The following is a 22461-nucleotide window of genomic DNA, read 5'->3' on the forward strand; positions in this document are numbered from 1 at the left end:
CGGCCCTCTCCGCCCCAGCCTGCCGCGGAGATGGCGTCGGGGCTGCGCGCTGCCGGCTTCCCCCCATGGAAGCGGCACATCGCAGAGGAGCTGCGGCGGCGGGACCGGTTGCAGCGGCAGGCTTTCGAGGAGATCATCGCCCAGTGTAAGCGGGGCCCGGCGGGGGCGCGGCCGAAGTGGCTTTTATCTTCTCCCTCACCGATGCCCATCAGTATCTGCAGGGAGACTGCTCAGTGGGGAGGGTGTGGAGTCTTCCTCTCTGGGGATATTCCAGAACGGGATTCTCTCCGGTGCCGTGTGCTATGTGATTACCCTGCTCGAGCAGGGAGGTGGGATCTGGTGACCCACTGTGCTCCCTTCCAGCCCGAATCATTCTCGAATTCCTCTTCAAAAGTGGGAAAGCCGTGGTGGCTCAGGGTCCCTGGCCTCGCCCGAGCCGTTCTCACGGGACTGTTTGGGACGTGTCTGTAATAACAGGAAAGATGGAATTTCTGCATTATCGAGGAAATTATGTAGTTGTTTCAGTTCCCTCAGAGGCTGAAGCGCTTTGTGCTCTGGGCAGTGATTGAATGTCTGAATTGTCTGCACAATACCCGCCCAGTTGCTTGTGGAATCGAGAACAATGGTGCTATTGACCCTGCTCATGGTCTTTTGTAAAATTTGGAGCTATCCAGGGGCCAGCACTCTCTGTTTAGGGTTTTCCTGCCCGCCCCTCTCCTGCCTCAGCTGTGTCAGGATTGAAGGGGGGTCCCATAAACTGTGGGGGAAAGCAAATGGCAGAGCTGGGTTTGGCCTCTCTGCCAGGCCTGTTCTTCTGCTTGCTGTCCTTTCAGGACCTGTAAAGAGTCTGAACTTTGAACTCTCTCTGTTTTAGCAGATTGCAATGCACCTGAGTAGTCCCTGTCCCTATTAAGCTTTCATGAGACCAGTCCCACACAGCATCTGGATTAATGAGGAGTTCCTCGGGTTGTAGGTGGATGTTGCCTTAACCTCTTGAGATCAAAGAGGAAGGAGAACACACTGATGTGGTGGAGGCTCATTAGCATTTGGCTGTGTCAGGGTAATTAAAGGGACTAGATCACAGCTAGTCATGTAGGCAGAAGATGGGAATCTGGATTTTCTTTCTTGTTGTCTAAAGTGCACTTTTTGCCTCTGCAGATAACAAGCTACTGGAGAAGTCAGACCTTCATGCAGTGCTGGCTGATAAGCTTCAAGCAGAAAAATATGACATGCAGAGCAGACATGAGATCAGGTATGTGACACTCCTTTTTAGTCAGCAGCTGTCTGTTGAGCACCTTGTAACCTAAATCACTGTTTGATGCCTCACACAAACAGCTCCAGGATCCCTACAGTGACTTGGCACACAGCAAACTGAAATTCTGTTGGACTAAATGTAACTTACAGCTGTGTCTAAGCCTGTGGTAAAGTTACAGTATGTTTAAAATATGTAGCACAGAAAGGTCTAGCCGAGTTTGGGAAAACTCATGGAACAGAGGTGGACCACAGTGAGCTGCTGCTCCTAGTCTGTTTGCCTTGTAATGCTTACAGTGTTTACCTGCTCTTCCTAATGAATATGGGATGATTTAATGGCTAGTGTTTTTCAGTCTGTGTCATCACATGAAAGGGGAGAACAGAAAAAAATCATGATTATGAAGTGTCAATCCTAAGTAAGCACCAGATGCCAAAAGGAAGGTGTTTTGTGCCTGCTTTTTAGTAGGATTTCTTGGGAAGCTTCCTCTCTAACCTGGGAGTAGCACTCTGGTGCTGAAGGCAGGGGTTGTGCTGCTGGTTCTGCTGGCGTTTGACTGCACAGCAAACCCATGTGCCAGAATTGTCCTTTGGACAGCCTGTCTGTTCCACAGGGCTGGCTGGCTCTGCCCTCAGTGTACCTGAAGAGAAGGCAGGGACAAGGAGCTCAGAATTCCTTCTTTTGTGAGAATTGCTTCCTCTGTTGAGATTCTTTTTGCTCTGCCCTGAAACCAAAGCCTACAGCAGGAAACTGTATGAGCATGTCCATCTGGGATACAAAACAAATCGATATGGCAGAGAAGGAGGAACTCCTGGGTTTACAGGAATTGCAGGCAAAACTCCAGCAGGCTGGAGTTAATAACGATGTGGAAGTTCCCAAAAGCTTTCTGATGGCTTCAGTTGTCTTGAACCATTTCAGTTTATGGGAATTGTGTTCTGTCTGAATGCCAAGTCTAAGAGATGAGGCTGGACTAAATGTGAATGAGAAGAGAGGCACAGAAGCAGCATCTGAAAGTAAATACTCAGCTGAACTCTGATACTATACTTAATATATTACGAGTTTTTGAAACAGAATTATTTTTCTAATCCTAGATAGCTGAGGGAAAGTTTTTTTACTTCCCTCAAGGCCAGGGAGTAGTATCTAGTTCTGGCTATAGAGGTATGCTTGGCTGGAGTTATGGGATGTGTTGGATATTACCACAGGACTTAGCTTCCTGTCTATTTGTACACTTTTTTTTTTTTTTAAATGGAGTTAGTGCAGCATTAGTTCAGTGAGGGGTTGGTTGGTTGTTTATTGAGAAGAGCATTAAGTTACTGATACCACTGTGAGGCATTTGGATGGATTATTTGTTTCCCCCTGGACTACTACAACACAAAATGACTGGAGAAATGGATGTAATTTCCTTGTTCTGTTTGTCTGACATAACGATGTTGAAGATAAAATTATGATTTTTTTTTAAAAAGCTGTAATTCAAAATATAGGTGATAATCTGCTCAGAGTATGTGTGTGTGTATATGCTTTTAAAAAAGCTGTGTGTGTTCCTGCTTCTGCTTTCAGAGACATGACTGATAAATGTTATACTCTATACACTCTATAGTTGTTTCAGGCAGAGGCTGATATAAATGTTCTGATATATAAAAATTCAAGGTTATCTCACAGTAATAGTGTTTAAAAACACAATTAATAACCACTTCAAAACTTACACACAGAAAGAGTATAGTCAGACCAATGGAGAAGTGACTTGTCACACCTGGGACTGTAAACTCAAGGGTCTGGGAATAGTCCATTGGTTTCCTGGCTTTTGGTTCTGTACCCTCTCCAGACATCTTGCATCTTCAAGGTCCACCAGCTCCCTCCAGAACAAACCAGGGTGGTAAAATATTTGTAATTGTTCCAGAATTTAGAGAGTGTACTTCTAAGACTCAGTCATCTTCCTGCAAATTTAAACAAAGGGTAGTCATCTTCTGTTGGAGTTTGAATTCTAGTTTAGAAATGTACAAAAAGTGAATCTGATCCTCAGAAGATGTAACTTTCCATTACTGTGTGATGGCCTTTTGGCTGGTGAAGAGTGCATGGTGTATAAAGCCAACTGTGGCTTGGTTTATTACAAATCAGCTGTGTCCCTGGTGTACAGAGCATCCAAGGGAGGCAATATCTGGACCCTGGTAAAGGCACAGAAACAACTGGATTCTAGTTTGGGACATTTCTTGTTCTTTGTCCAATTGCAGCCCAGGACATGATAGCACATGGAATGACGCTCAGCTGCAGGAACTGGCCCAGCTGAAGATAAAGCACCAAGAGGAGCTGACTGAGCTGCACAAGAAGCGTGGAGAGGTTGGAAAGTCTTAGTATGTTCTCTGTGGTCCATATGTGGCCTTTTGGGAACCTGACCATGATTATACCAGGCTCATTTTTTTTGTCCTTTCATCTAGAGGGGTTTTTTTTAACTTCCCCAGTTCTTGATGACTAAAATCAACCAGAGATGGGCTGGTCTGTAATACAGTCACCAGGAGATCAGAGCTTACATTGTCAGCACAGCATGATTTTTAAGTGCTGAATTTTCTGCTTCACAAATAGGTTTTTAGTTATATTGGAGGAGGGGGAACTGATCTGGGCTGCACAGCTGTATATGACCACTAATAACTAGAAAAGAGAATGAGTGGTGTATAGGGTGTTTGGTTTCACTGGCCTCACTTTGCAGCACCACTTCTGTGGCAGTGGACAGAGTAAAAAAGCACCAGTCAAGGTTGAAAGAGCCACGGTGCTAGTCTGAAAACAGTTCTGGTTCAGAGGCCAGGAGTTCTGTAATGATGATACTTGGGCCTGGAAGAAAGGAAAAGCTAGGGGGTCTTGGGTTTGTGTTTTAGGTTTTTATTTTGACAAGGACATAAGGAATTTCAGCAGCAGAATTGGGTTTTTACAAGTACAGCAGTGGACTGAATGAGTCTGGAAACTGAATGGGACTGTATACTTTCATGGGGAAAAGGTGTGATGGCCTGGAAGATAATAACATGCCCCTTTGATCACACCTCACTGGAGGTGTGGAGGAGCTCCAGTATCAACAATTCTAAACTTTCTAAAGAGGAGATGGTTTTCTATCCAAGGTGTGCACCAAGTGGTCAGGGCACTCACAGTATTTTCTTTAGTCCCAACCTGGTGTCCCAAAACCACTTACACAGTCAGGCACTCTTCCCAAAAATCAGTCTTCCTTTTTTCTCGGCAGCTGAGGCTGTGCTCCTGGGTAAGCTAGGAGCTGGCAGCTGCAGCTCAGCAGCATTGGCCTCTGCCTCTCTGTCCCCTGTGCTCTGCAGGCCCTCCACCAGCAACTTTCTCTGTGAGAAAACTTTTGGTGGTACCTGTGTTCACAGTATGAGCTGTGTGTCTCCTGAAATGGCTATTCTGGCATAACAGGACGATTTGTTTCTTGGTTTTCAGTACTCATTTGTTGTTCACTTCAGAGTTTTTTAGTTTCTGTATTGATTTTTCCAGTACTAAAATTTCTTCCAGTATACATTCTGTTAGATCTGACTATTAGTGAAACTTTTTGAGGGAACAGAGAGAGACATCAAAGGACAGCAGCTTTTTGACAATTCATTTTTGAAAGTGGATTCTCAGAGTTAATGACCTGGGTAGCAGATCTGCATAGAAAGCTAGGGTAAAAAAGGTCTGAAATGTGTGATCCATGCTTTTAATGCTAGATTAGTCTGTGCTTGCACAGAAGGGTGCTAAGTGCATTATCCACTGACATCCCTGCAATTTGTAATGCAATTTTCTCCTCTCCCCAGCTGGCCCAGTCTGTAATCGATCTGAACAACCAAATGCAGCAGAAGGACAAAGAGATGCAGATGAACGAAGCCAAGTGAGTAAGAACTGTTTTGTCTGTGACCATACTTCTGATGGAGTTCTTTATTGCAGTTATAATATTCTCTAGGAGTCTTAGCCCAGGGCTAAAAATGCCTTTGTGAGGCATTGTGCAAACAACACAAGGAAGATGGCACAGGTCCCAAAGGAGGTCCTCATGGTTTTTTATGTTTTGTTGCCATTCCAGGATTGCAGAGTATTTGCAAAAGATTTCTGAACTGGAAACAGAGTGCCAAGAATTGCGTAGCAAACTGCAGGATCTTGAGCGAGCTAATCAGACACTGAAAGATGAATATGATGCTCTCCAGATCACCTTCAATGCCTTGGAGGAGAAGTTAAGGAAAACTACTGAAGACAACCAGGAGCTAGTCTCACGTTGGATGGCAGAGAAAGCACAAGAAGCCAATCGTTTGAATGCAGAAAATGAAAAGGATTCAAGGTGAGATACATGACCTCTGTTTGATAAAACTGATACATTTTTCGATTATGAGTGCATAGGATAAAACCAGATTTAGTTTTGAGCTCTGAAATCTCTGTTCTTGCACATCACAGTGAGAGTCCAGAACTTTCTTTTTCCAGCCAGCACAGACTGACACTTCATGAAAACATTCCTGTCTTTTAAATGAATAAAACATATTCTTTTGTTTCTTCAGGAACATATAATTGTGTGCTGAAGATCATAAATCAGAAAGAAACTATGGGGTTTTGTTAGTGTTAGATTTGGACTTCTCTTGTTGATATTGCATCTTATACTGCTCCTAGTTTTATCCTTTTTTGACTTTACTAACTCCAGTGTATTTTGCATTCCTCTAGAATGAGCATCTGCCATGAGACTGAGCTATGTAAAACTTATTGCAGAAGTAGTTTGTATGGCTGTTTTTCCTTGCAAAGTAATTTTTCTTCTAAATTGTTTCAGCTTACTTGCCAGCTAATGGTACCTGGAGACTGACCTATATTACAAGTCTTACAGTAGCTGGCAGTTTTGTATTAGCTTCACTAACATAATCGTTAATTTGGCACATTCTTGCCCTCCAAGCTAATGCATATTCATATGGATCATAAATGGCCTTAGGTTCACTTTGCCTCATTGTCTTACTGGAGGGATCTTGTCCTTTGCTACTCACAGTAAAACTGCCTCTCCTGCTCAGAGTATCTTAAAAGGTGGGATAAAATTAAAGCAGGGGACTGATTTTTTTTTTAATTTTATGAAGCCCATCAAAACTGTACAGGGTAGCCTTTGGAATGGGATTAAGGAAATGTTGTTTTTGTTTTTTAATAACCTTGGGTTCTCTTTTTTAGGAGACGCCAGGCCAGGCTGCAGAAGGAGCTGGCAGAAGCTGCCAAAGAGCCCTTGCCTGTTGAGCCGTAAGCAGTCTTGATTTATAGAGTCTCTTTCATCAGTTTATGCCTCAGGTTTATGCAGATGCATGATAAATGGTATCTTTGATATTCCTGAATTGGGTGAGGTAGAGGAGTGTTTGAACTTCATGTGTCAAGTCAGAAATGTGCTGTAACTCTCTCTGCCTGAATTTACAGAAGAAGGAGCTCTTTTAGGACTGAAAATAGATGCTTGGACAGAAAGTCCCAGGAATGGTTCATATGGTTAATAGATGTTGTTATAAGAAATGTTTTTATGCTGAGGTATGTACCTTTGGTCTTTCAAGATAGTTTTTCATGAAATAGTGCAGTCATGAAACAATTACTCTGGAGATGCCTAGATTTTAAAATGTTAGACTACAAATATGCTCAAGGATTTCCTGTAGGATCAGGTACTGAGTGAATTAAGCTGGGTGAAAATACATGGCTTCCATACTGGCAGGGATTTGTTGTTTCAGGGAAAACAGTGGAGTACTCTACCTGGTAAGCTGAAGAGAATCCCTCTGGTGCCTTGTTTTTGCCCTGCTGTGTTTGGCTCTGGGTGCTGTTGGATCAGGTGGCTGAAGTGGGCAGTAGGAGCTGTGGGTGCACTGAGCTGGGCTGATCAGGGTGTTTGTGTTTTCCCAGTCCAGAACAGCTGCATCTGATGCTCTCCCTGAGCCCTGCTGAGTGGTGCCAGAGCAGCCTGCAGGCTTTTTCTGAAGATCTTTTCTCTTTATGCTCACATCACAGAGTCACACTGAGTGCTGTGCCGCAAGCCCTTGTGAAGGACAGAAGCAGTGCATCCCTCTGGAAGGGGGGTGCTGTGTGAAAGGCTGGGAGAGGGAGGAAGGGCAGGTGGAAAGGGAGTATGAGACACCCTACAGCATAATTGCTTCTGTATACTATTTAAACTCTGCTTCAGAGATGGCTTTGATTCCTTCATGATTTTATAATTTGAGAGGGTTTGTGTTGTGTAAATGTGCTGCTTACTGAAGGGAATAACTGCACCATTTCAGGGCTGTTTATATTTACTTAAAAATATAACTAAACATGGAAAGTTCTTTAGCTACACATAGTTTTAATAGCAGAAACTTTAGATTCTTTTTTTAGATTTTTAAACTAAATATTGGCAGAATTTGATAGTATTTTATTGAAACACCAGCCTGATACATTCAATCAATGAATATATTTTCCATTGTCTTTTCATGTATACTCTCCTCCAAAATCTTAGAATTGAAAGTGTAGCTATACTCTGAAATGTGGGATTACAAATGATTTCATCCTTTTAAATGCTTTTGCAGCTGAGTGTTATCTAATTGCACAAATTGATTATTTAAATACTGAACTTAAAATTCTCTTCAGTCAAATAGCATTAAGTTAGTAAAATGTGTTTAAAAAAAGCGTGTCCTGCAAAATCAGCAGTGGAGAAAAAATTATCACTGAAGATAAAAAAAAACATAGAGTCTATGGTGACTAATGGGGGAAAATCTTCAGCATTAGCTGAGTAATTTAGCAGGGTTAATTTATTGTACATGGGTTGGAGCCTCACACTTGTGTTCAGTTCACTGCCAACACTTCAATGGAGTGAACAAAAACAGCTCTCACACTTAGTGGTGCAGCACCTGAAGTACAACAGTGTAAAAAGTATCAGGGTGTCTAGTGTAGGTGAAGCAGGAAAATTTAGTCAGCCTCTTGTGCTTTTTTTAACACTTGCTTGTTTTGAAACACATAAAAGAGGTACTGATATCACCTATACTTGGTGTATCAGTAACTCATGTTTTTGTTGTTCTGTAACTGTTCCAGCAAATATCATTCACCCTGTAGTTTAGCCTTGCTCAGGTGTGGTAGGTTGTTACAATGCTGTATGTAGTTAGTGCTAGAGGTTGAAATAGGATGCCTGTAGTAAAGAGAATCTGAAAAGGAGGTCTGAAGGCAGAAACGGGGATGTGGAAATCCAGCCCTGCTGTCAGTGAAGTGGAATTGGCAGCTGGAAAGAAAAAATGGAATTTAGTTGCTGTCTATATCTGTTTTCAGACACTGTGTGTTGAGTTACATCTCTGGCAGTGGCAGTTGCATCAGAATTTGTTATCTGGATGTACCTGTGCGTTGCGTTGTTGTTGTTATAAACCTGTGTTGCATTGGGCATGGACACTGACAGGCCCTGGAACAGTGCCATCCTGTCAGTTCATGCTGTCAGTGGCTGATTGAAAAGGAGGTGTTTTCTCTCACTTCAGCAGGGATGATGATATCGAAGTGCTTGCAGATGAAACCTCTGACACAGCTGAGGAAACCTCTCCAGTGCGAGCTGTCAGCCGGACGTCCAGGTTTGTGACCAAGAGATTCTTGTCATGTCACTGAGGAAGGACAAGGGGCATAGTAGAGCTGGAACAGTGTTGGGAATGTAACTTAGGTTTCTAGTTGCCTTTAGGTGAAACACAGTTTAGTGCTACTACCAGAGCAGTAGGAAACTCACGTGCTGTGTTCTCTGTTGCCATGCTTTAGATGTGCTGGTTTTCCTTTGCTGTTTTAACTAAGTTACTCTAGTGCCTGAAAAATCTTTGTTTAATCTTTAAAACAAATGTTTAAAAACTAGTTAGTATCATGGCTATTACAATGCTTGTTGTTTTATGCCTCAATTACTCTACAAGATATCAATACGACTTTGGAAATAGCTGGGTTTATCTGAAATGCTGAAAATAATCTTCACCTAGATTAAATGCATCTTGTTCTTTCTCTAAAATAGCAGTGAGTGGAAAGTAAGAGGTAGTTACGTGAGATCATGGATTAATTTGATTGAAACTTCAGACTTGGCAGACTGTTCTATCTAAACCCAGCAATTCACAGGGTGAGGTTGAGGGGCATGAGGAAATTTCACCCACAAAATGTGTTCCTAGTTGTAGTTACTGATGACTTTTGCACTGATGCCTGTCTTGGTGCTCTCTGTCTCTGGGCTGGGTCTGAGGGGAGGGAATCTTTCCAGAGACATGTTGCTATGAAATGTGTTTGTATTGATCTTTATGTGGAGAAGCTATTCACAAGGTTTAAACCTGTCCTCCCCTCCTTCAGTAAGCGACTCTCCCAGCCAGCTGGAGGCCTTCTGGACTCTATCACTAATATCTTTGGGTAGGTTAGAAAACTTTCACCTCCTTGTTTTGTTTATTGGTTTCAATGTACACCAAAATCTTGGTGATGCAGGGAATGCAAACAATTATTTTCAGTCTTCCTTCTAGCTTCTGCCTTTCTTTTTTTTTCTTTTTTGTTCTCCTCAACTTCCTGTTTCTTCCATCTTGCCGTGTGCTGACCTCTGACCTTTCCCTCCAGTCTGTCTGAGTCTCCCCTTTTGGGACATCAGTCTTCTGATACTGCCAGGTGAAAACATTATCCACTCTTAGTCCAGCATGTGATTGTATTCCATTGAAGTAACATGGAACCCAGCTGCGTTGTGCTGATTAGATTCTGCAGTTGATAACTGGTTAGGAACTATCTACAGTGAGAGAGGCAATGAGCCCCTATATGTGGGAGAATACATGGGGTTTGCTCTTACTTTCCACTGCACTTTGCTCTTTCAGTAGGGTTATTTAAAATAAGTCATTGGGCTCTGTGCTTAGTATCCAGAGCAGAGCCTGTCCTTCTAAGTTCAGCTCTGCAGTAGGTGGATGTCTTTGCTTAAATGGAGCAGCCCAAACTTTGGAACAGAGAATTTTGCTGTGTGGTATGTAGTGCTGAAATGGTATTAAGTCTTCCTAGATACAAAGATGCAGCTGCTGCCAGTCCCATGTTTCTCTTCCTATTGAAAACATTAAAACACTGCTCCAAAATGAGGTCAGTAATCAGTTAAGGTAACTTATGTGGTGAACTGTGAAATATCTAAGGCCACAAGTGAATATAGTGTTACATAACAAATGTAATTTTTGAAAGGTGGGATAAAAAAAAGACATTAAAAGCACCTTCCTTCATTTTTTACTTTCTGTACAGAGTAGTTAATTTACAGTTACAGATCAGGATGAACTCAAGAGAAACAGTGTTCATTTCTCATTTTAAAATGTCTCTGCTTTGTCTCATCTCAGGAGGCGTTCTGTGTCCTCATTCCCTGCACCCCAGGATAATGCAGAGCCACATCCAGGTGCCAGTAAAGAAGTGAGAGTGCCCACTACTGCCATATGTGTCTTTGTGAGTACAGAAGGAATTCTTTGCTCTGCCATTCTTTGTTCTGGTTTTGGAGGAAGAGAATCCTCTATGTGGGAACTTATATCCTGAGACTTTCTATTAGCACTGCTGAACAGGAAGGAATTCTTGGTTTGGTAGAAGCATTCATTCTGTTTAATTCTTATCCTAAATGTTTCTCAAAGCCAGCGTGCTCGATGTCTATCTTACTCTGAGGTCAATGATGAGAAAGAAGTTTTCTGAGGGCACAGGGAAATTCCACCCCATTGCCCCCTTGGCTCCCAGCAGTCTCTTATTCTATCATGCCATAGTAGAGCTGTGATTGAGGAAGAGACTGCTGACAGTTTGGGATTAATTCAGTTCCAGTTCTCCACAGTTAAGGGAGTTGTGGCACCAAATGTAATCCAACATACCTGGTGAAGTGGAGCTCAAGGTGATGGGGTGTCCTCATTTGCTGTGCATGATCAAAGGTTTTCAAACTGAGACCTCCTTTATGTGTACTTTGGCCTCACAAAGCCAAACTTAATTTTCTGTGCAGGGTTATTGTCTTGTGACTGAAAGCAAGTTGTCCTGTAATGCAGCTGCTTGTTTGAACATGCTTCTGGAGCTTTCTTGGGCACTCCAGAGCTGGATGTGGATTTTTCATGGATATTAAATGACTTATTTTCTTCATCGAGAGTATCAGTGTGGCTCACTGCAGCAAGGAAGCACACGTATTCTTGCCTGCCCTCTTACTGTGTTCTGTAGTGGAAGTTGTGGGTGAAGGGAGTAGCAATGTCACCTCAAGTGAAAATAAGGTCATGATTGAAATGGCAGCTGGAGCTGGCTGGAGTAGGGGGCATCAGAGGAGGAGGTGCTAGGCTTTAGCTCCAGTGTTCTGAGCCCAGGTTAAGGGTCAAGACATGTCTAGGTCTGGCAGAGCATTCTCTGAGCTAGGACTCTGTGATGGGTTTGGCAGGTATGCAGACTGGCAGAGAGTGGGCCGGGCTTACCTCTGGAGAAGCAAGTAGGAGGTGGAAAAGGTAGTCACTTCAGGAATCATTCCCAGGCATAGCTTCTAGGCAAGGCCTTGCACCAGTTTTGTTGTGAATGGCTCCTCTGTATTTGCAGAAAGATCAGATTTGAAGCGTGATTAGCCTTAAATATGAGCTGACAGACCACATTCAAGCAACAAGTTCTGTAAAAATACAAGTTTCCAGAAAAGCTGATTTTGAAAGAGCAGTTACTGAAAATACTTTAAAAATTATTAAGATTGTGATGGTAATACTGTGTGGGTAAGTAGTATAAAGCTGTGAAATGAATAGAGTTAAAAAAAAGAATGAATCTTAAAATTCTCATAGGTTTTAAAAGTTCAAGAATTCAGAACATTAAGCTGTGAGAAGTAGGGGTGCTGGGGGGTCAGTGCATCTGCAGAGATGGCACAGCTTAAGTCCAAGTCCTCTGCAAGCAGGTGCTGTCATACTTGTACTGCATAATCACCAACACACCCAGTGAATGCAGTGCATCTGCTATGCTGTTTCCTAGCAGACCTGCTTAATTCAAGCCTGACTTGATTGTTCCATGGTTGCATGAACTGATTGGATCATGTTCCATGGCTGTCTCTAGATGGAGGAATGTAAAGTTACTTTACTTCTACAGCACATCATCTGTTACTGTTTCTTATCCTGTCGTCTCAGGTTGGGTTTTTTCCCTCTCCTGACTTAAGAGTCTAAGCTTAGGAAGCACTGTAACACTTTTGTTAGTTTGTTAGGGCTGCTGAGTCCTTGCTGCTGTTTTTATTGATGTGCCTTTGTTTTTTCTTCAGATAAGAATCAGCCACCAGCCACAGCAGAGTTTGTGGCTTTATTTCCCATGTACTGCTGAAAGATGCACAGCTGTGATTCTGTGTAACCTTTTAAGTTCTGTAGCTTTCTGATCTGTGGGTTATGGGTGTGTGCTAATTCTCTTTTGGGTGGCTGTTCTGTTCCTTCCCCTCCTCAGGATGCACATGATGGGGAGGTGAATGCGGTGCAGTTCAGCCCTGGCTCCCGGTTACTAGCAACAGGAGGCATGGACCGGAGGGTTAAGCTTTGGGAAGTCTTGGGAGGTAAACCTTTCTGCTTTGGGGAATGGTGGGATGCTAAATAAACTCATATTATGGGTCACTTTGTGTCAGCTTCTGTTCTAATCCATTGCTCAAGTTTTTGTTCATCTTTCTCTGTGCAGATAGGTGTGAGCCCAAAGGTTCCCTCTCTGGTAGTAATGCTGGGATTACAAGCATAGAATTTGATAGTGCTGTAAGTATCTGTGCAGTATCCACTGTTCATAATTGGGAATAAATTGATGGAATTATATTGTTTTCTACTATCATTTCCATTCTAATTGAAAAGTTACCTAAGAAATGGGTTAAAACACGAAAGTAGCTGAAAGTAGTTAAAACTGTACAAAAGATCTTTATTTGATGAGATGCAGTCTGTAATTCTGATCCTTGCTTTACAATTCAGATGATGACATGCAGCTCAGACATTGGCTGTTATGTATTTTTGTTTAAAGTAAGAAATTAGCTTTCCACTGAAGCTGGCATAACAGCACAGAAGAAGCAAATACACTGAGGCTTTATTTCTGTGAAGTTTATTTTCCATAAGTAGTTTACTGAGGTCTGTGATGAATAGTAAAAGGTCTGATTATCCCAAGACTTGCAGTTCCATGCCCTCTTCTCCCAGCAGTTTCTCCGCAGCCACAGCACAGCAATGATGTGGCTGGCAGAGTGTTTGCTGACAGTGTGAGATGCACTCAGCTCATGTTCACCTGGAGCAGCGGAGACATGACTGGGATCAGCATCCAACAATACTGCTTGAAGGAGTTTGGGGTCTTGGATTGGTCTAACTGGACATGTGATCTGACTTTCCTGCTGAGACCTCTTCCACAGAACAAAGCTGATATAATTTCTGCCATTTGTGCTGAATTATGATGCACACACAAGAGGATCCTTCTTATGGACACTGACCAGCTCATTAGAGATGTGCTGTTAATCTGCAGGAGAAGCTAGTCCTGAGGTTTGGCAAGTTGTTTGAACACATTTTTAGTGAGAGTTGCCTGGGTGAGATGCCAAAGGATTACAAAGATTCAGGAAAGTCTTTTGTGATGGACAGGAATGCAAGCATAAATTTTGTGGTGGCCATTCTCCATCATGGATGATTTGTGGGAGCCCTAAGCCTGAAGTCATAAACAAGTAGACTTCTCTCTCCTCAGGCATATTTAATTTTTGAAATCTTAGTTTAAAATGCTAGAATTTTAATGAAAATAGTAAGAATCAGGCTAATTCCACTCTAAGGCCTTTCTAAGCAGTGAGTGTAGATGATGCAGGGCTTTTTTCCTCTGAAAAAAAAAAAAAAGAAAAAAGAGGAAAACAACTCTACAACAGATAAGGGTAAACTAGAACACATTTTCTCACTGCAGCAAAAAGGAAAGATGAATGTCCTTTTTCTGGTCTGGTTATTGTTATAATTGGTATACATTATTCTGGTTATAATTTATAGCCATGATTCTACAAACCCTCTCATTTTGGTGAGAAGCAGGTGTCACAGCCCTTTGGGAAAGGTTACATTAGGTTTACATACTGGCATTTGCTACTGTGGTTTTGGTTTTATTCCTTTTTTCCTTTGACAAAATAGTACTAATATGGTTTTAATGGTTTATTGAAAATACTTTAATTTGGTTTGCATATCGACTAGCAGAAGGAATTTTAAAGGAATCTTGTGTTCACAGGGTTCTTACCTCTTAGCAGCTTCAAATGACTTTGCCAGCAGAATCTGGACAGTTGATGACAATCGATTACGGGTGAGTCTTGTGAGGCAAAACAGTGCACAATTAGTTTCTGTCTTGTTTTCCCAGTTTTGTCTAATGGGGACATGGGAATTTAAGTTGGGCATTTACAGATGCTTTTAATAGTTCTTTTTGTTGAGAGGTTCTTCATCTGTTGAAGGTCTTCACAGCAAGACCTAAAATACAGTGTTGATCTTCATGCAGCCTTGCAGGAAGCTCCAGTTACTGTGTATTTTTCCCAATACAACCCTGCTCTAGAAAAGCCTTGCCATGTAAAGTGTTGTGTACGCTTTTGTGTACCCCTCTGGGGAACTTTAAATGCCTTTTATGATTTATGGAGAGCCACCTCGATGTTTCAGCCTCTTGCCAAGGACAGGCTGCTGAAAAGGGCTTTGTGGAGAACAAAGCAGAACTTTTGTTTTAAGTCAGGAGCAGCATTCTTGAAAAGGAGCCCTCTGCCTGGCTGTCCAAGGCAGCAAGCCTCAACATGTTGGACATTATCCTCAATGTCTTTTGGAAGGTTCTTCCTTTCCTCCTAAATACTTTGTACTCATATTCTTCTCTAACACTTGTCTCTGATTTGAAAATAATCCTTTGATAGACCAAAAGAAAAGTTTTACAGCTTTCCCAGAGCTTTTTTTTAATTGTCATTTCCTATGTACACTTTTTCTCAACTTTTTATTTTCATAAGATGCTATTTTGATGTTCAGATCTTTAGACATTTAAATGTTGGTTATAACCAATAGATGCACTATTTCATTGTGTAGTTCTCAGTGTGGAGATGTCAAATCTCAGGAAAGTGAAGAGTATCAGTTCTTTTGCACCTTCTCCTTGGCTGCAAAACCTCCTTTTGAATGTGAACTGTAGTGAATACAAGTTTAGCAGACATAGATTACTCACTGCAAAAAGTTAGTTACACCTGCAAGCATTCACATAATCTTCCTGGAGTGCATTCATTGTTTGCTGAGATGAAATAGTGCCCTGTGTTTCAAGTGTGATTACTGTGGACTTTGCATGGCTTGCACATAAGCAGGAGGTAGTAAAGCTGAAATCACTGTAAACTTTGCCAAAATTCCCTGCCTAAATGTGGATACCTGTATGTGATGTTTGTGCAGCAAGGGCAAGAAGAGATGCAGAGTGGAAGATAGATCCTCCTTGTTGGAGTTTGTGTTCCTTTCTTAAGGCAAGGTGATCTTTTTGGGATGATGTTTTGTGTATCAGGTTTGGGTTTTTTTCCCAAACTTAGCTCCCATTTCTTTCCATTCTTAAAGGCTTTAATTTTGTGTTTCCCCAAGCCCAGATTGCTTTGTGTAATTTGATACTCCATTGAGTATTTTTTTTTAAAAAATCTAACTATCTGCAAAGATTTTTCTTGTTTTTCATAACCCCTACTTTGGTAATTCACGGTCTGTTTTGTGATTTAGTATGTAAATGTTCAGCAATTCTAAGTGAATGTGGTTCATGTTCTCAGCCCCAGAGGGCCTTCCTCTGCGTTTAGAGAAGCTGCTGTAGGGAGTTTTTCTGAAATCCCTGGTTGTCTCAGCTTTCAGGCTTTAAGAAGTAATAACAGTTGAGACTGGATACCCTATTGTGTCCTTCAGAGAGGCTCCATAAAAGCAGCAAGGCACAATTTCCATTTTCAGCATGCTTTAACCCCTTGTCATTGGCTTGTCCTGCAAGGCTGTGTTGCAGTTGCCATCTGTCCATGAAATGTAGGTGTGCAGAGTGTTGAGGAGGGAGCTGGCAGGTTCTTGAGTAACTGGAAAAACTGCAGCAAAAGATGACTTGTGTTTCCCAGCTCCAGGCTGGACTCTGATAATGAAGAGTCCTACTCAGTGGCGATTTCTGTTTAACGGTAATAGATGTTTTTTCTGCCAAGCAATGCAGGAGACATGCAAATTACAATTTGAGCAAGTGGAAATACTCAGTTTCACCATGTCCATCTCCTGTCCCCAGCACACCCTGACAGGTCACAGTGGTAAAGTTCTGTCAGCCAAGTTCTTGCTGGACAATGCACGTATTGTTTCGGGAAGTCACGACCGGACCCTCAAGCTCTGGGATCTCCGCAGCAAAGTTTGTAAGGAATCCTAACTTCTGCCTTTCATCCATGTTTTGTGCTTCTGCTGAATGCTCATGACAGTCTGGTGTCAGATCAATTATTGAATCTTTTTGCCAGTATAAAAATAGAAAAAGCTAACAGTCATCCCATTTTCTGTTACTCTTTAAGTAACTGAATTCTTTCTGCCTGTTACCTGGAATAAGAAATCCTGTGTGTGCAGGAAACCCTGTTAATGCTATTACACTGAGAGCAGCTGTCTTTGGGATTGTTCTTTGTTTACCAGTCTGGGGATGGGTATTTTAGTCTTCCGCTAAAAACTTGGAGCCAGGCCAAGTTTTTAACCCTGAGGTGGATGGAAGGGTTTCTGGGAAACATGCCAAAAATTTCAGCCTCTCAAATGAAGGAATTGCTAGGATCCAGGCTTTTCTTCCAGAGAAATACCTTATTTCCTTGGTTTTTCTCCTACTGTGGGCTCTTAAACCTGCTTGCACTGAGAGAGCATTTGAGATTCAAGGTTACCTTGATACCTGAATTGCAAACATAGATAAATATGAAGCGGAAATGAAGCAGCTGTCATAGGAACATTTAAAGTCCCAGCAAAGGAGATTGAGAAGGGCAGAGAGGTTGAAAACTTAATTGGGATTATTTTAATATAGTTTACCCTGTGCTGCTCCTTGGGCACTGCTCTGTGTGGCCACTGTATGGGGGGGGCATTTAGGGATTGTTTTCTGTCTCAGTTTTCATCAGTTTGGACAATGTGAATTTAAGTGTGTCACCATTGGTTTCTCCTTTTTAGGTATAAAAACAGTTTTTGCAGGATCTAGCTGCAATGACATCGTGTGCACTGAGCAGTGTGTAATGAGTGGACATTTTGATAAGAAAATTCGTTTCTGGGACATCAGGTAAAACCATTGTAGGAGATCTTATGGTGTAGGAGTGGTTATGGGTTTGCTGTTAGGTTAATCTGAAGTAGGGAGCTCTTCTTCCTGAGCTTGGCAGCTGGGGAGGCTGTTAAAAATGTGGCAAAGGGCCATTAAAGATACTTTTGTTCCTACTTTTATGCTGTTTGGTATTATAGGTTTGGTTGGGGCTGGGGTTTTTTTGTTGTCGTCTTTTGTTTGTTTGGGTTTTTCTGTGGGGGGATACCATTTATTTTCTGAAAAGACAGCCTGCTTGCTGGTAAATATTTTTGTGCTGGTAAATATTAGTGCTGTTCTAGGATGAGGTTGTGAGGAAAGTAGTGTCTTAACTGTTCGCTGGAAATGCTATCCACAGGGTGGGATCTAGCTCTTCCACTGGGATGAATAAAAGTTTTGATGCACTCATTTGGCTTCTAGACCCTAGTTCACTGCTTTCTTTTTCCTTCCTTTTTTTTTTTTTTTCCCCTTCCTTTTTCCTCTCTTTCTGTCTTTAGGACTGAAAGCATAGTAAAAGAACTGGAGTTGCTTGGAAGAATCACGGCTCTGGACCTGAATCCAGAGCGAACAGAGCTTCTGACCTGTTCCCGTGATGATCTGCTCAAGATCATTGATCTGCGGGTCAGTGCTGTCAAGCAGACGTTCAGGTGAGTGTATTCTTCACAAGAACACTGAATTTTAGGGCCTTGTATTGTGGGCTACCCTCAGTGCTGGAGTGATTTTCAGGACCTCTGTTGAAGAGAGCAGTCTCCTCATGTTTTTTTTTTCTACATGGCAAAGTTCTCTAGAATGACTAGGAACAGCAAAGAATTTCTTAGGGTCCCATTGAGAGGAGGGTGTATGAGGAGGGTGTATCCCAACATGAATTGGGATAAAGGGATGCTGGAGTTTATTCTGAACCATGCAGAAATCCTTAACATTTTCTTTAGTAAGTATCTCTTCTCATAAATGAGTTATCAGTTACCTGATTCTATCTTTCCAGTGCCCAGGGATTCAAATGTGGCTCTGACTGGACAAGAGTTGTGTTCAGGTAAGGTCAGACATAAGCAAGATACCTGATGAACCTTTCCCCAGCTAAATGGAGTGATTCGTGATGCTTGGCTGCACTGGTCCCCAGTTACAGCTAGAAGAACTGGGACAGAGTTTGTAATTTGTCCAAGGTTACCTCTTGGTCAAGCCAGAGTGTATCTGTAAATATTGATCCAGTGTCTTGGAAATACTCTGATTTCAAAGTGCTTTCACCTTAGTATTAGCAGATGACAGCACAAATCTAAAGGAATGTTTAATGTGAAGTTGCTTGCTTAGGAAGTTGTGGGTGGAATGATGATGTATACTGAAAACTGCTGACTTGAAAATTGTTCTTTGCCCTCTGCACCTGGTCTGATCTCACAGCCCTGATGGTAACTATGTGGCTGCTGGCTCAGCTGATGGGGCCCTCTACATCTGGAATGTGCTTACTGGGAAATTGGAGAGGACACTTGCAAAGCATCACAGGTGAGGGAAGTGGGACATGCAGCCTAGGGTGGGGATCTGGGTTGTGGATCTTGCTGAGCTATCAAAAAGTTGGAGTTGCACAGCTTTGCAACTTTTATTGGCATGTGAGAATTATTAATATGCCAAGTCTTTGTGGATTCATGGCAGTATTCTCTAGATTGAATTATATTAGATTTGTTGTTGTTATCTTGTTAAACTGAGATATGATTCTCATAAAGTGCATTCAATACATTTTGAAGAAATTGTACCTCCCTCAGACTTATTAAAAGCCCAAGTCTCTTGAGATGTGAGAAAATGTGGGTTTTTTTAAATTGGGAATAAGAGTATTGTAGTAATTCATTCCAGTGCTAAGTGCTGTTGTGGAATTCAGCTTTCTTGTGAACTTACTCTTGCCTTCCCTTTCAGTTCTTCTATCAATGCAGTCACGTGGTCCCCAGCAGGTGCCCATGTGGTCACTGTGGACAAAGGAAACAAGGCTGTGCTGTGGTCTGAGTTTTGACTGACGGAGAGTGAAAGGCTGTGTGTGGTGGTGCTGGTCCATGGCTGCACAGCTTGGAGACCCGAGCCCAGATCCATCCAGAGTCAGGATACTGACAAGCACATGGGCTTTGCTTTCCAGAGGGAAGCTCTAAAGCAATGGAGAAAGGAGCCTGAGTCAGAGACTTCTCACGGCCATAACTGCACTGTGGCACTTGGACTCAGAATGGGATTAGCTGTTGTAGATGGAGAATGCTACTTAGTCATGCCTTTACTTGCAGTATCTATGCACCATGTGGAGCTGATGATACTAGCGGGATTCCTCACCAGACAGCTGTGCCAAATATCCTGTCACACAAATGTATCTACAGCACTTCTGAGGTGGAAAGAAGTCATTGTGTATGCTGACTTAAAGCATGTCCTGTCTCCTGTGTTCTGTTCTGGTGGCCTAGTTCAGGCACTGGGTTAGAAGATCCTGAGACACATCATAGGCAGTTTGAAGTGTTGGAACAGCTTTTAAAAAGAGTCTCCATGGCTCTGACAGCTCTGTCTTTGAGTCATCAACTCAGTTTGGATCTGTTCTGATCCTGGCACAGGCTCTCCAGCACTGTCATTTGTACTCTGTTTATCAGTTCTTGAGACAACGGTCTGTTCTTCAGGACTTCTGCACCCTTGTGTTGAAATGCCCTTTAACAACTTGGGCATCACAAAATAGGAGATTTTTAATCTTTTTTTACCACAGTTTGGTTATTGGGTGTGAGGAGAGACCTGAGCTTGTTGAGGTTGTAAAAGTTGTGCTGCAGTGATGAGGAATGTAGTAATCCTGTGACTTCAGTCCTGGAATACAGATGTTTGGTCCCTTTTTCTGTTCATCCGTCCTGTCCTGGCGGCTGTCAGTACACAGGGGAGCAGTGGCATCAAATCCCAAATCCATTGTTTTGGTGCTGGCAATTCCAGGCCACTTGCCCCGTTCTTGAGCACACGTGCAATATTCCCATTTGCGCTGGAGCCCTCTGTGGTACAGAGCGGTGTCTTAGCTCTGTCCCTGTTCTGGCACCCCAAACCATGATGTGACTGAGTGTGAGCTACCTGGCATATCTTTATCCAGCCAAACCTTTCCACATCATCTGGGCCTCAAGACAAGCCACCAGCGTTTTATTGCCTTTTTTATTTGCACTTTATTTTCTTCTTTCCCAGTAGCGTTTTACTATGGAAGCGTGTTCTTTGGAGGGGCTGGGTTGGGGGAGCTGCTCTGACAGGCTCCCTCTAACCCAGCCTTTCATTCAGACACTTCCTGCAGAGGGGAATTAGAGTATATGGGGCAAAGTTGTTATTTATTCAGCTGCCCATAAGAACTTGATTGTAAATAAACCTGTGTTCTGCTTTTAAAACCCCACACTGCTCTGATTTATTTATTTGTGCATCTGTGTGTGAGATCTTGTTTGGAATGAGTGCAGAGGGGGTCCTGAAATATTTTTGGGATGAATTGTGGGGTTTGGTGTAGAGGGGGAGAAAGGATAATTCTCTTAGCTTGGGGCTGGATGTCCTGCAGGTGCAGCCTGGGCTTGCCCTGTCTCAGTAGTCCTGCCTTGAGACAGAAGGTAGTCTTTCCTCGTTGAACAAGTGCCTCTGTGTCCTTGAAAGGTTGATGTATTGTTGGATGTTTTAGATAAAACTACTGAACTCAGGAAACCAGGATCTGTATTTCAAACACTGCTGAAAATAGGCATCTTTTTCTGCTATGAGACTGACTGCTACCTTGTCAAGTTTTTAAGATGGGAATAGGAGTTGCATGTTTCTTTAAAAACACAAAAACCCTGTTGAAGAGGTTACTCTGGTTCCAGCTTCAGAGTAATGAAGCAAAGTCTTCAGCTTTTCAGTGTACAAATTTCATAACTAATAACCATCACTGGCTACCCTCCTTTTTCATAAGAAAACAAGCTTTTATCCAGCTCATGGAAGTGAGAACTGTAGCAAAAATGAAAAGTTGGCATTCTGAACATTTTCTAAAGGCAAGATATTTTTTTCTTCTGCCTATTGCAGTGGCAGATGGTCCTTGAAAAGGCACCTGCCACGAGTCCAGGTGACCTTGGTTACTGCAGGAAAGCAGATCATGAAGTAGCAAGTCAGCATGATGAAAGATAATTGGGAGATTAGCATAGTAAAAACTGCAGGCTCTGCTGAGGAGGATCAGAATGGGTTTAGGATGTTTATAATTTAGACTGCTACACTTGTGTTTTTCTACAGGGTGGACACAGATCTTACCCAAAGGGATTTGTTAGGCTCATTGATGCTGTTATGAAGAAGGTTAATAATGCTGGAGGATAATGGCCAGCTAGCTCAGTCCTTAAACATTTTAGATGGAAGTTCCTTAGCACCAAGGTATGTAAGAAATTCTAGTGACCTATTTTAGCTTTTCTTTTTTTCCAAAATTTTGATTACTTTTATTGCCTCCTTTTCTGCTTCAGCCTGCAGAGGGAAGAAGAGCAAATGAAGGTACTTGCAGTGCCAGAGGTGGCTGTAGCAGTTTTGCTGCCAGAGGTGGAGTTGCCCTTCAGGTGGATTTGGGGGTGGGTTGGGCATCTTTCTCTGGATTAAAGGTGCACCAGGAACACATGTTACAGAGAAGCTGTTTCCAAGATCCCCTGAAGATGTTTGCAATGGTACACGTACCAACAGAAATGCTCATCCTCCCCTGGAGAACTAATAACCCTGCAGTGGCTGCAGCACAAACTTGTACAAAACCAGCTTCCTCCCTTGTGTTTTTGCAAAGTGTGACTGAGTAGAACATCTCTGGGGTTTCTTCCTTACTTCCTGCAATAAAGGCCTGACTTTCCTTCTGCAGCACAGGCACATGTGAATTTCTGTGATTCCAGCCTGGCTGGTTTGTGTTTGCCAGAACTGATTAGACAGAGTAGTGATTAACTTCTCCAAATAATCCACCTCCAGTTAATAAAATGTTGCTGGAAACCTGAAAAAGCTGAGGAACGTTGGTTATGTCATTCAATTTTTTTGAGTAATTTGTGTAGCCCTGGCCACTATATTCAGGCAAATGTCAGTGATTTTGGAAAGCAAGC

The 22461-nt window shown here is 42.4% G+C and overlaps 1 protein-coding gene and 2 non-coding genes across 12 annotated transcripts; all 3 read left to right on the forward strand.

Moving 5' to 3' along the window:
• The first annotated feature begins 6 nt into the window (after positions 1-6).
• On the forward strand, positions 7-22363 carry ATG16L1 (autophagy related 16 like 1). Of its 10 annotated transcripts, XR_004498747.1 has the most exons (20): positions 7-145; positions 1159-1252; positions 3478-3583; positions 5035-5108; positions 5298-5549; positions 6410-6475; positions 8704-8793; positions 9536-9592; positions 9791-9838; positions 10537-10639; positions 12614-12719; positions 12839-12909; positions 14381-14452; positions 16394-16514; positions 17293-17398; positions 17911-18060; positions 18396-18443; positions 18806-18907; positions 21632-21766; positions 21853-22363. XR_004498747.1 is itself a non-coding variant. In XM_033516748.1 (19 exons), the coding sequence occupies exons 1-19, from the start codon at positions 31-33 to the stop codon at positions 21684-21686; spliced, it is 1836 nt and encodes a 611-aa protein (XP_033372639.1). In that variant the 5' UTR covers positions 7-30; the 3' UTR covers positions 21687-22363. The 10 variants fall into 10 exon arrangements, 9 of the variants coding, with proteins under 9 accessions (XP_033372639.1, XP_015492753.1, XP_015492754.1 ...); XM_033516748.1 differs by having other exon boundaries at positions 21632-22363; XM_015637267.1 differs by lacking the exons at positions 21632-21766; positions 21853-22363 and adding an exon at positions 19313-20780.
• On the forward strand, positions 10849-11120 carry LOC117244897. Its single transcript, XR_004498823.1, has one exon.
• On the forward strand, positions 13269-13531 carry LOC117244906. Its single transcript, XR_004498833.1, has one exon.
• Positions 22364-22461: the final 98 nt, after the last annotated feature.

The sequence above is a fragment of the Parus major genome, chromosome 9 (genome assembly GCF_001522545.3).
Source record: "Parus major isolate Abel chromosome 9, Parus_major1.1, whole genome shotgun sequence".
Lineage (NCBI taxonomy): Eukaryota > Metazoa > Chordata > Aves > Passeriformes > Paridae > Parus > Parus major.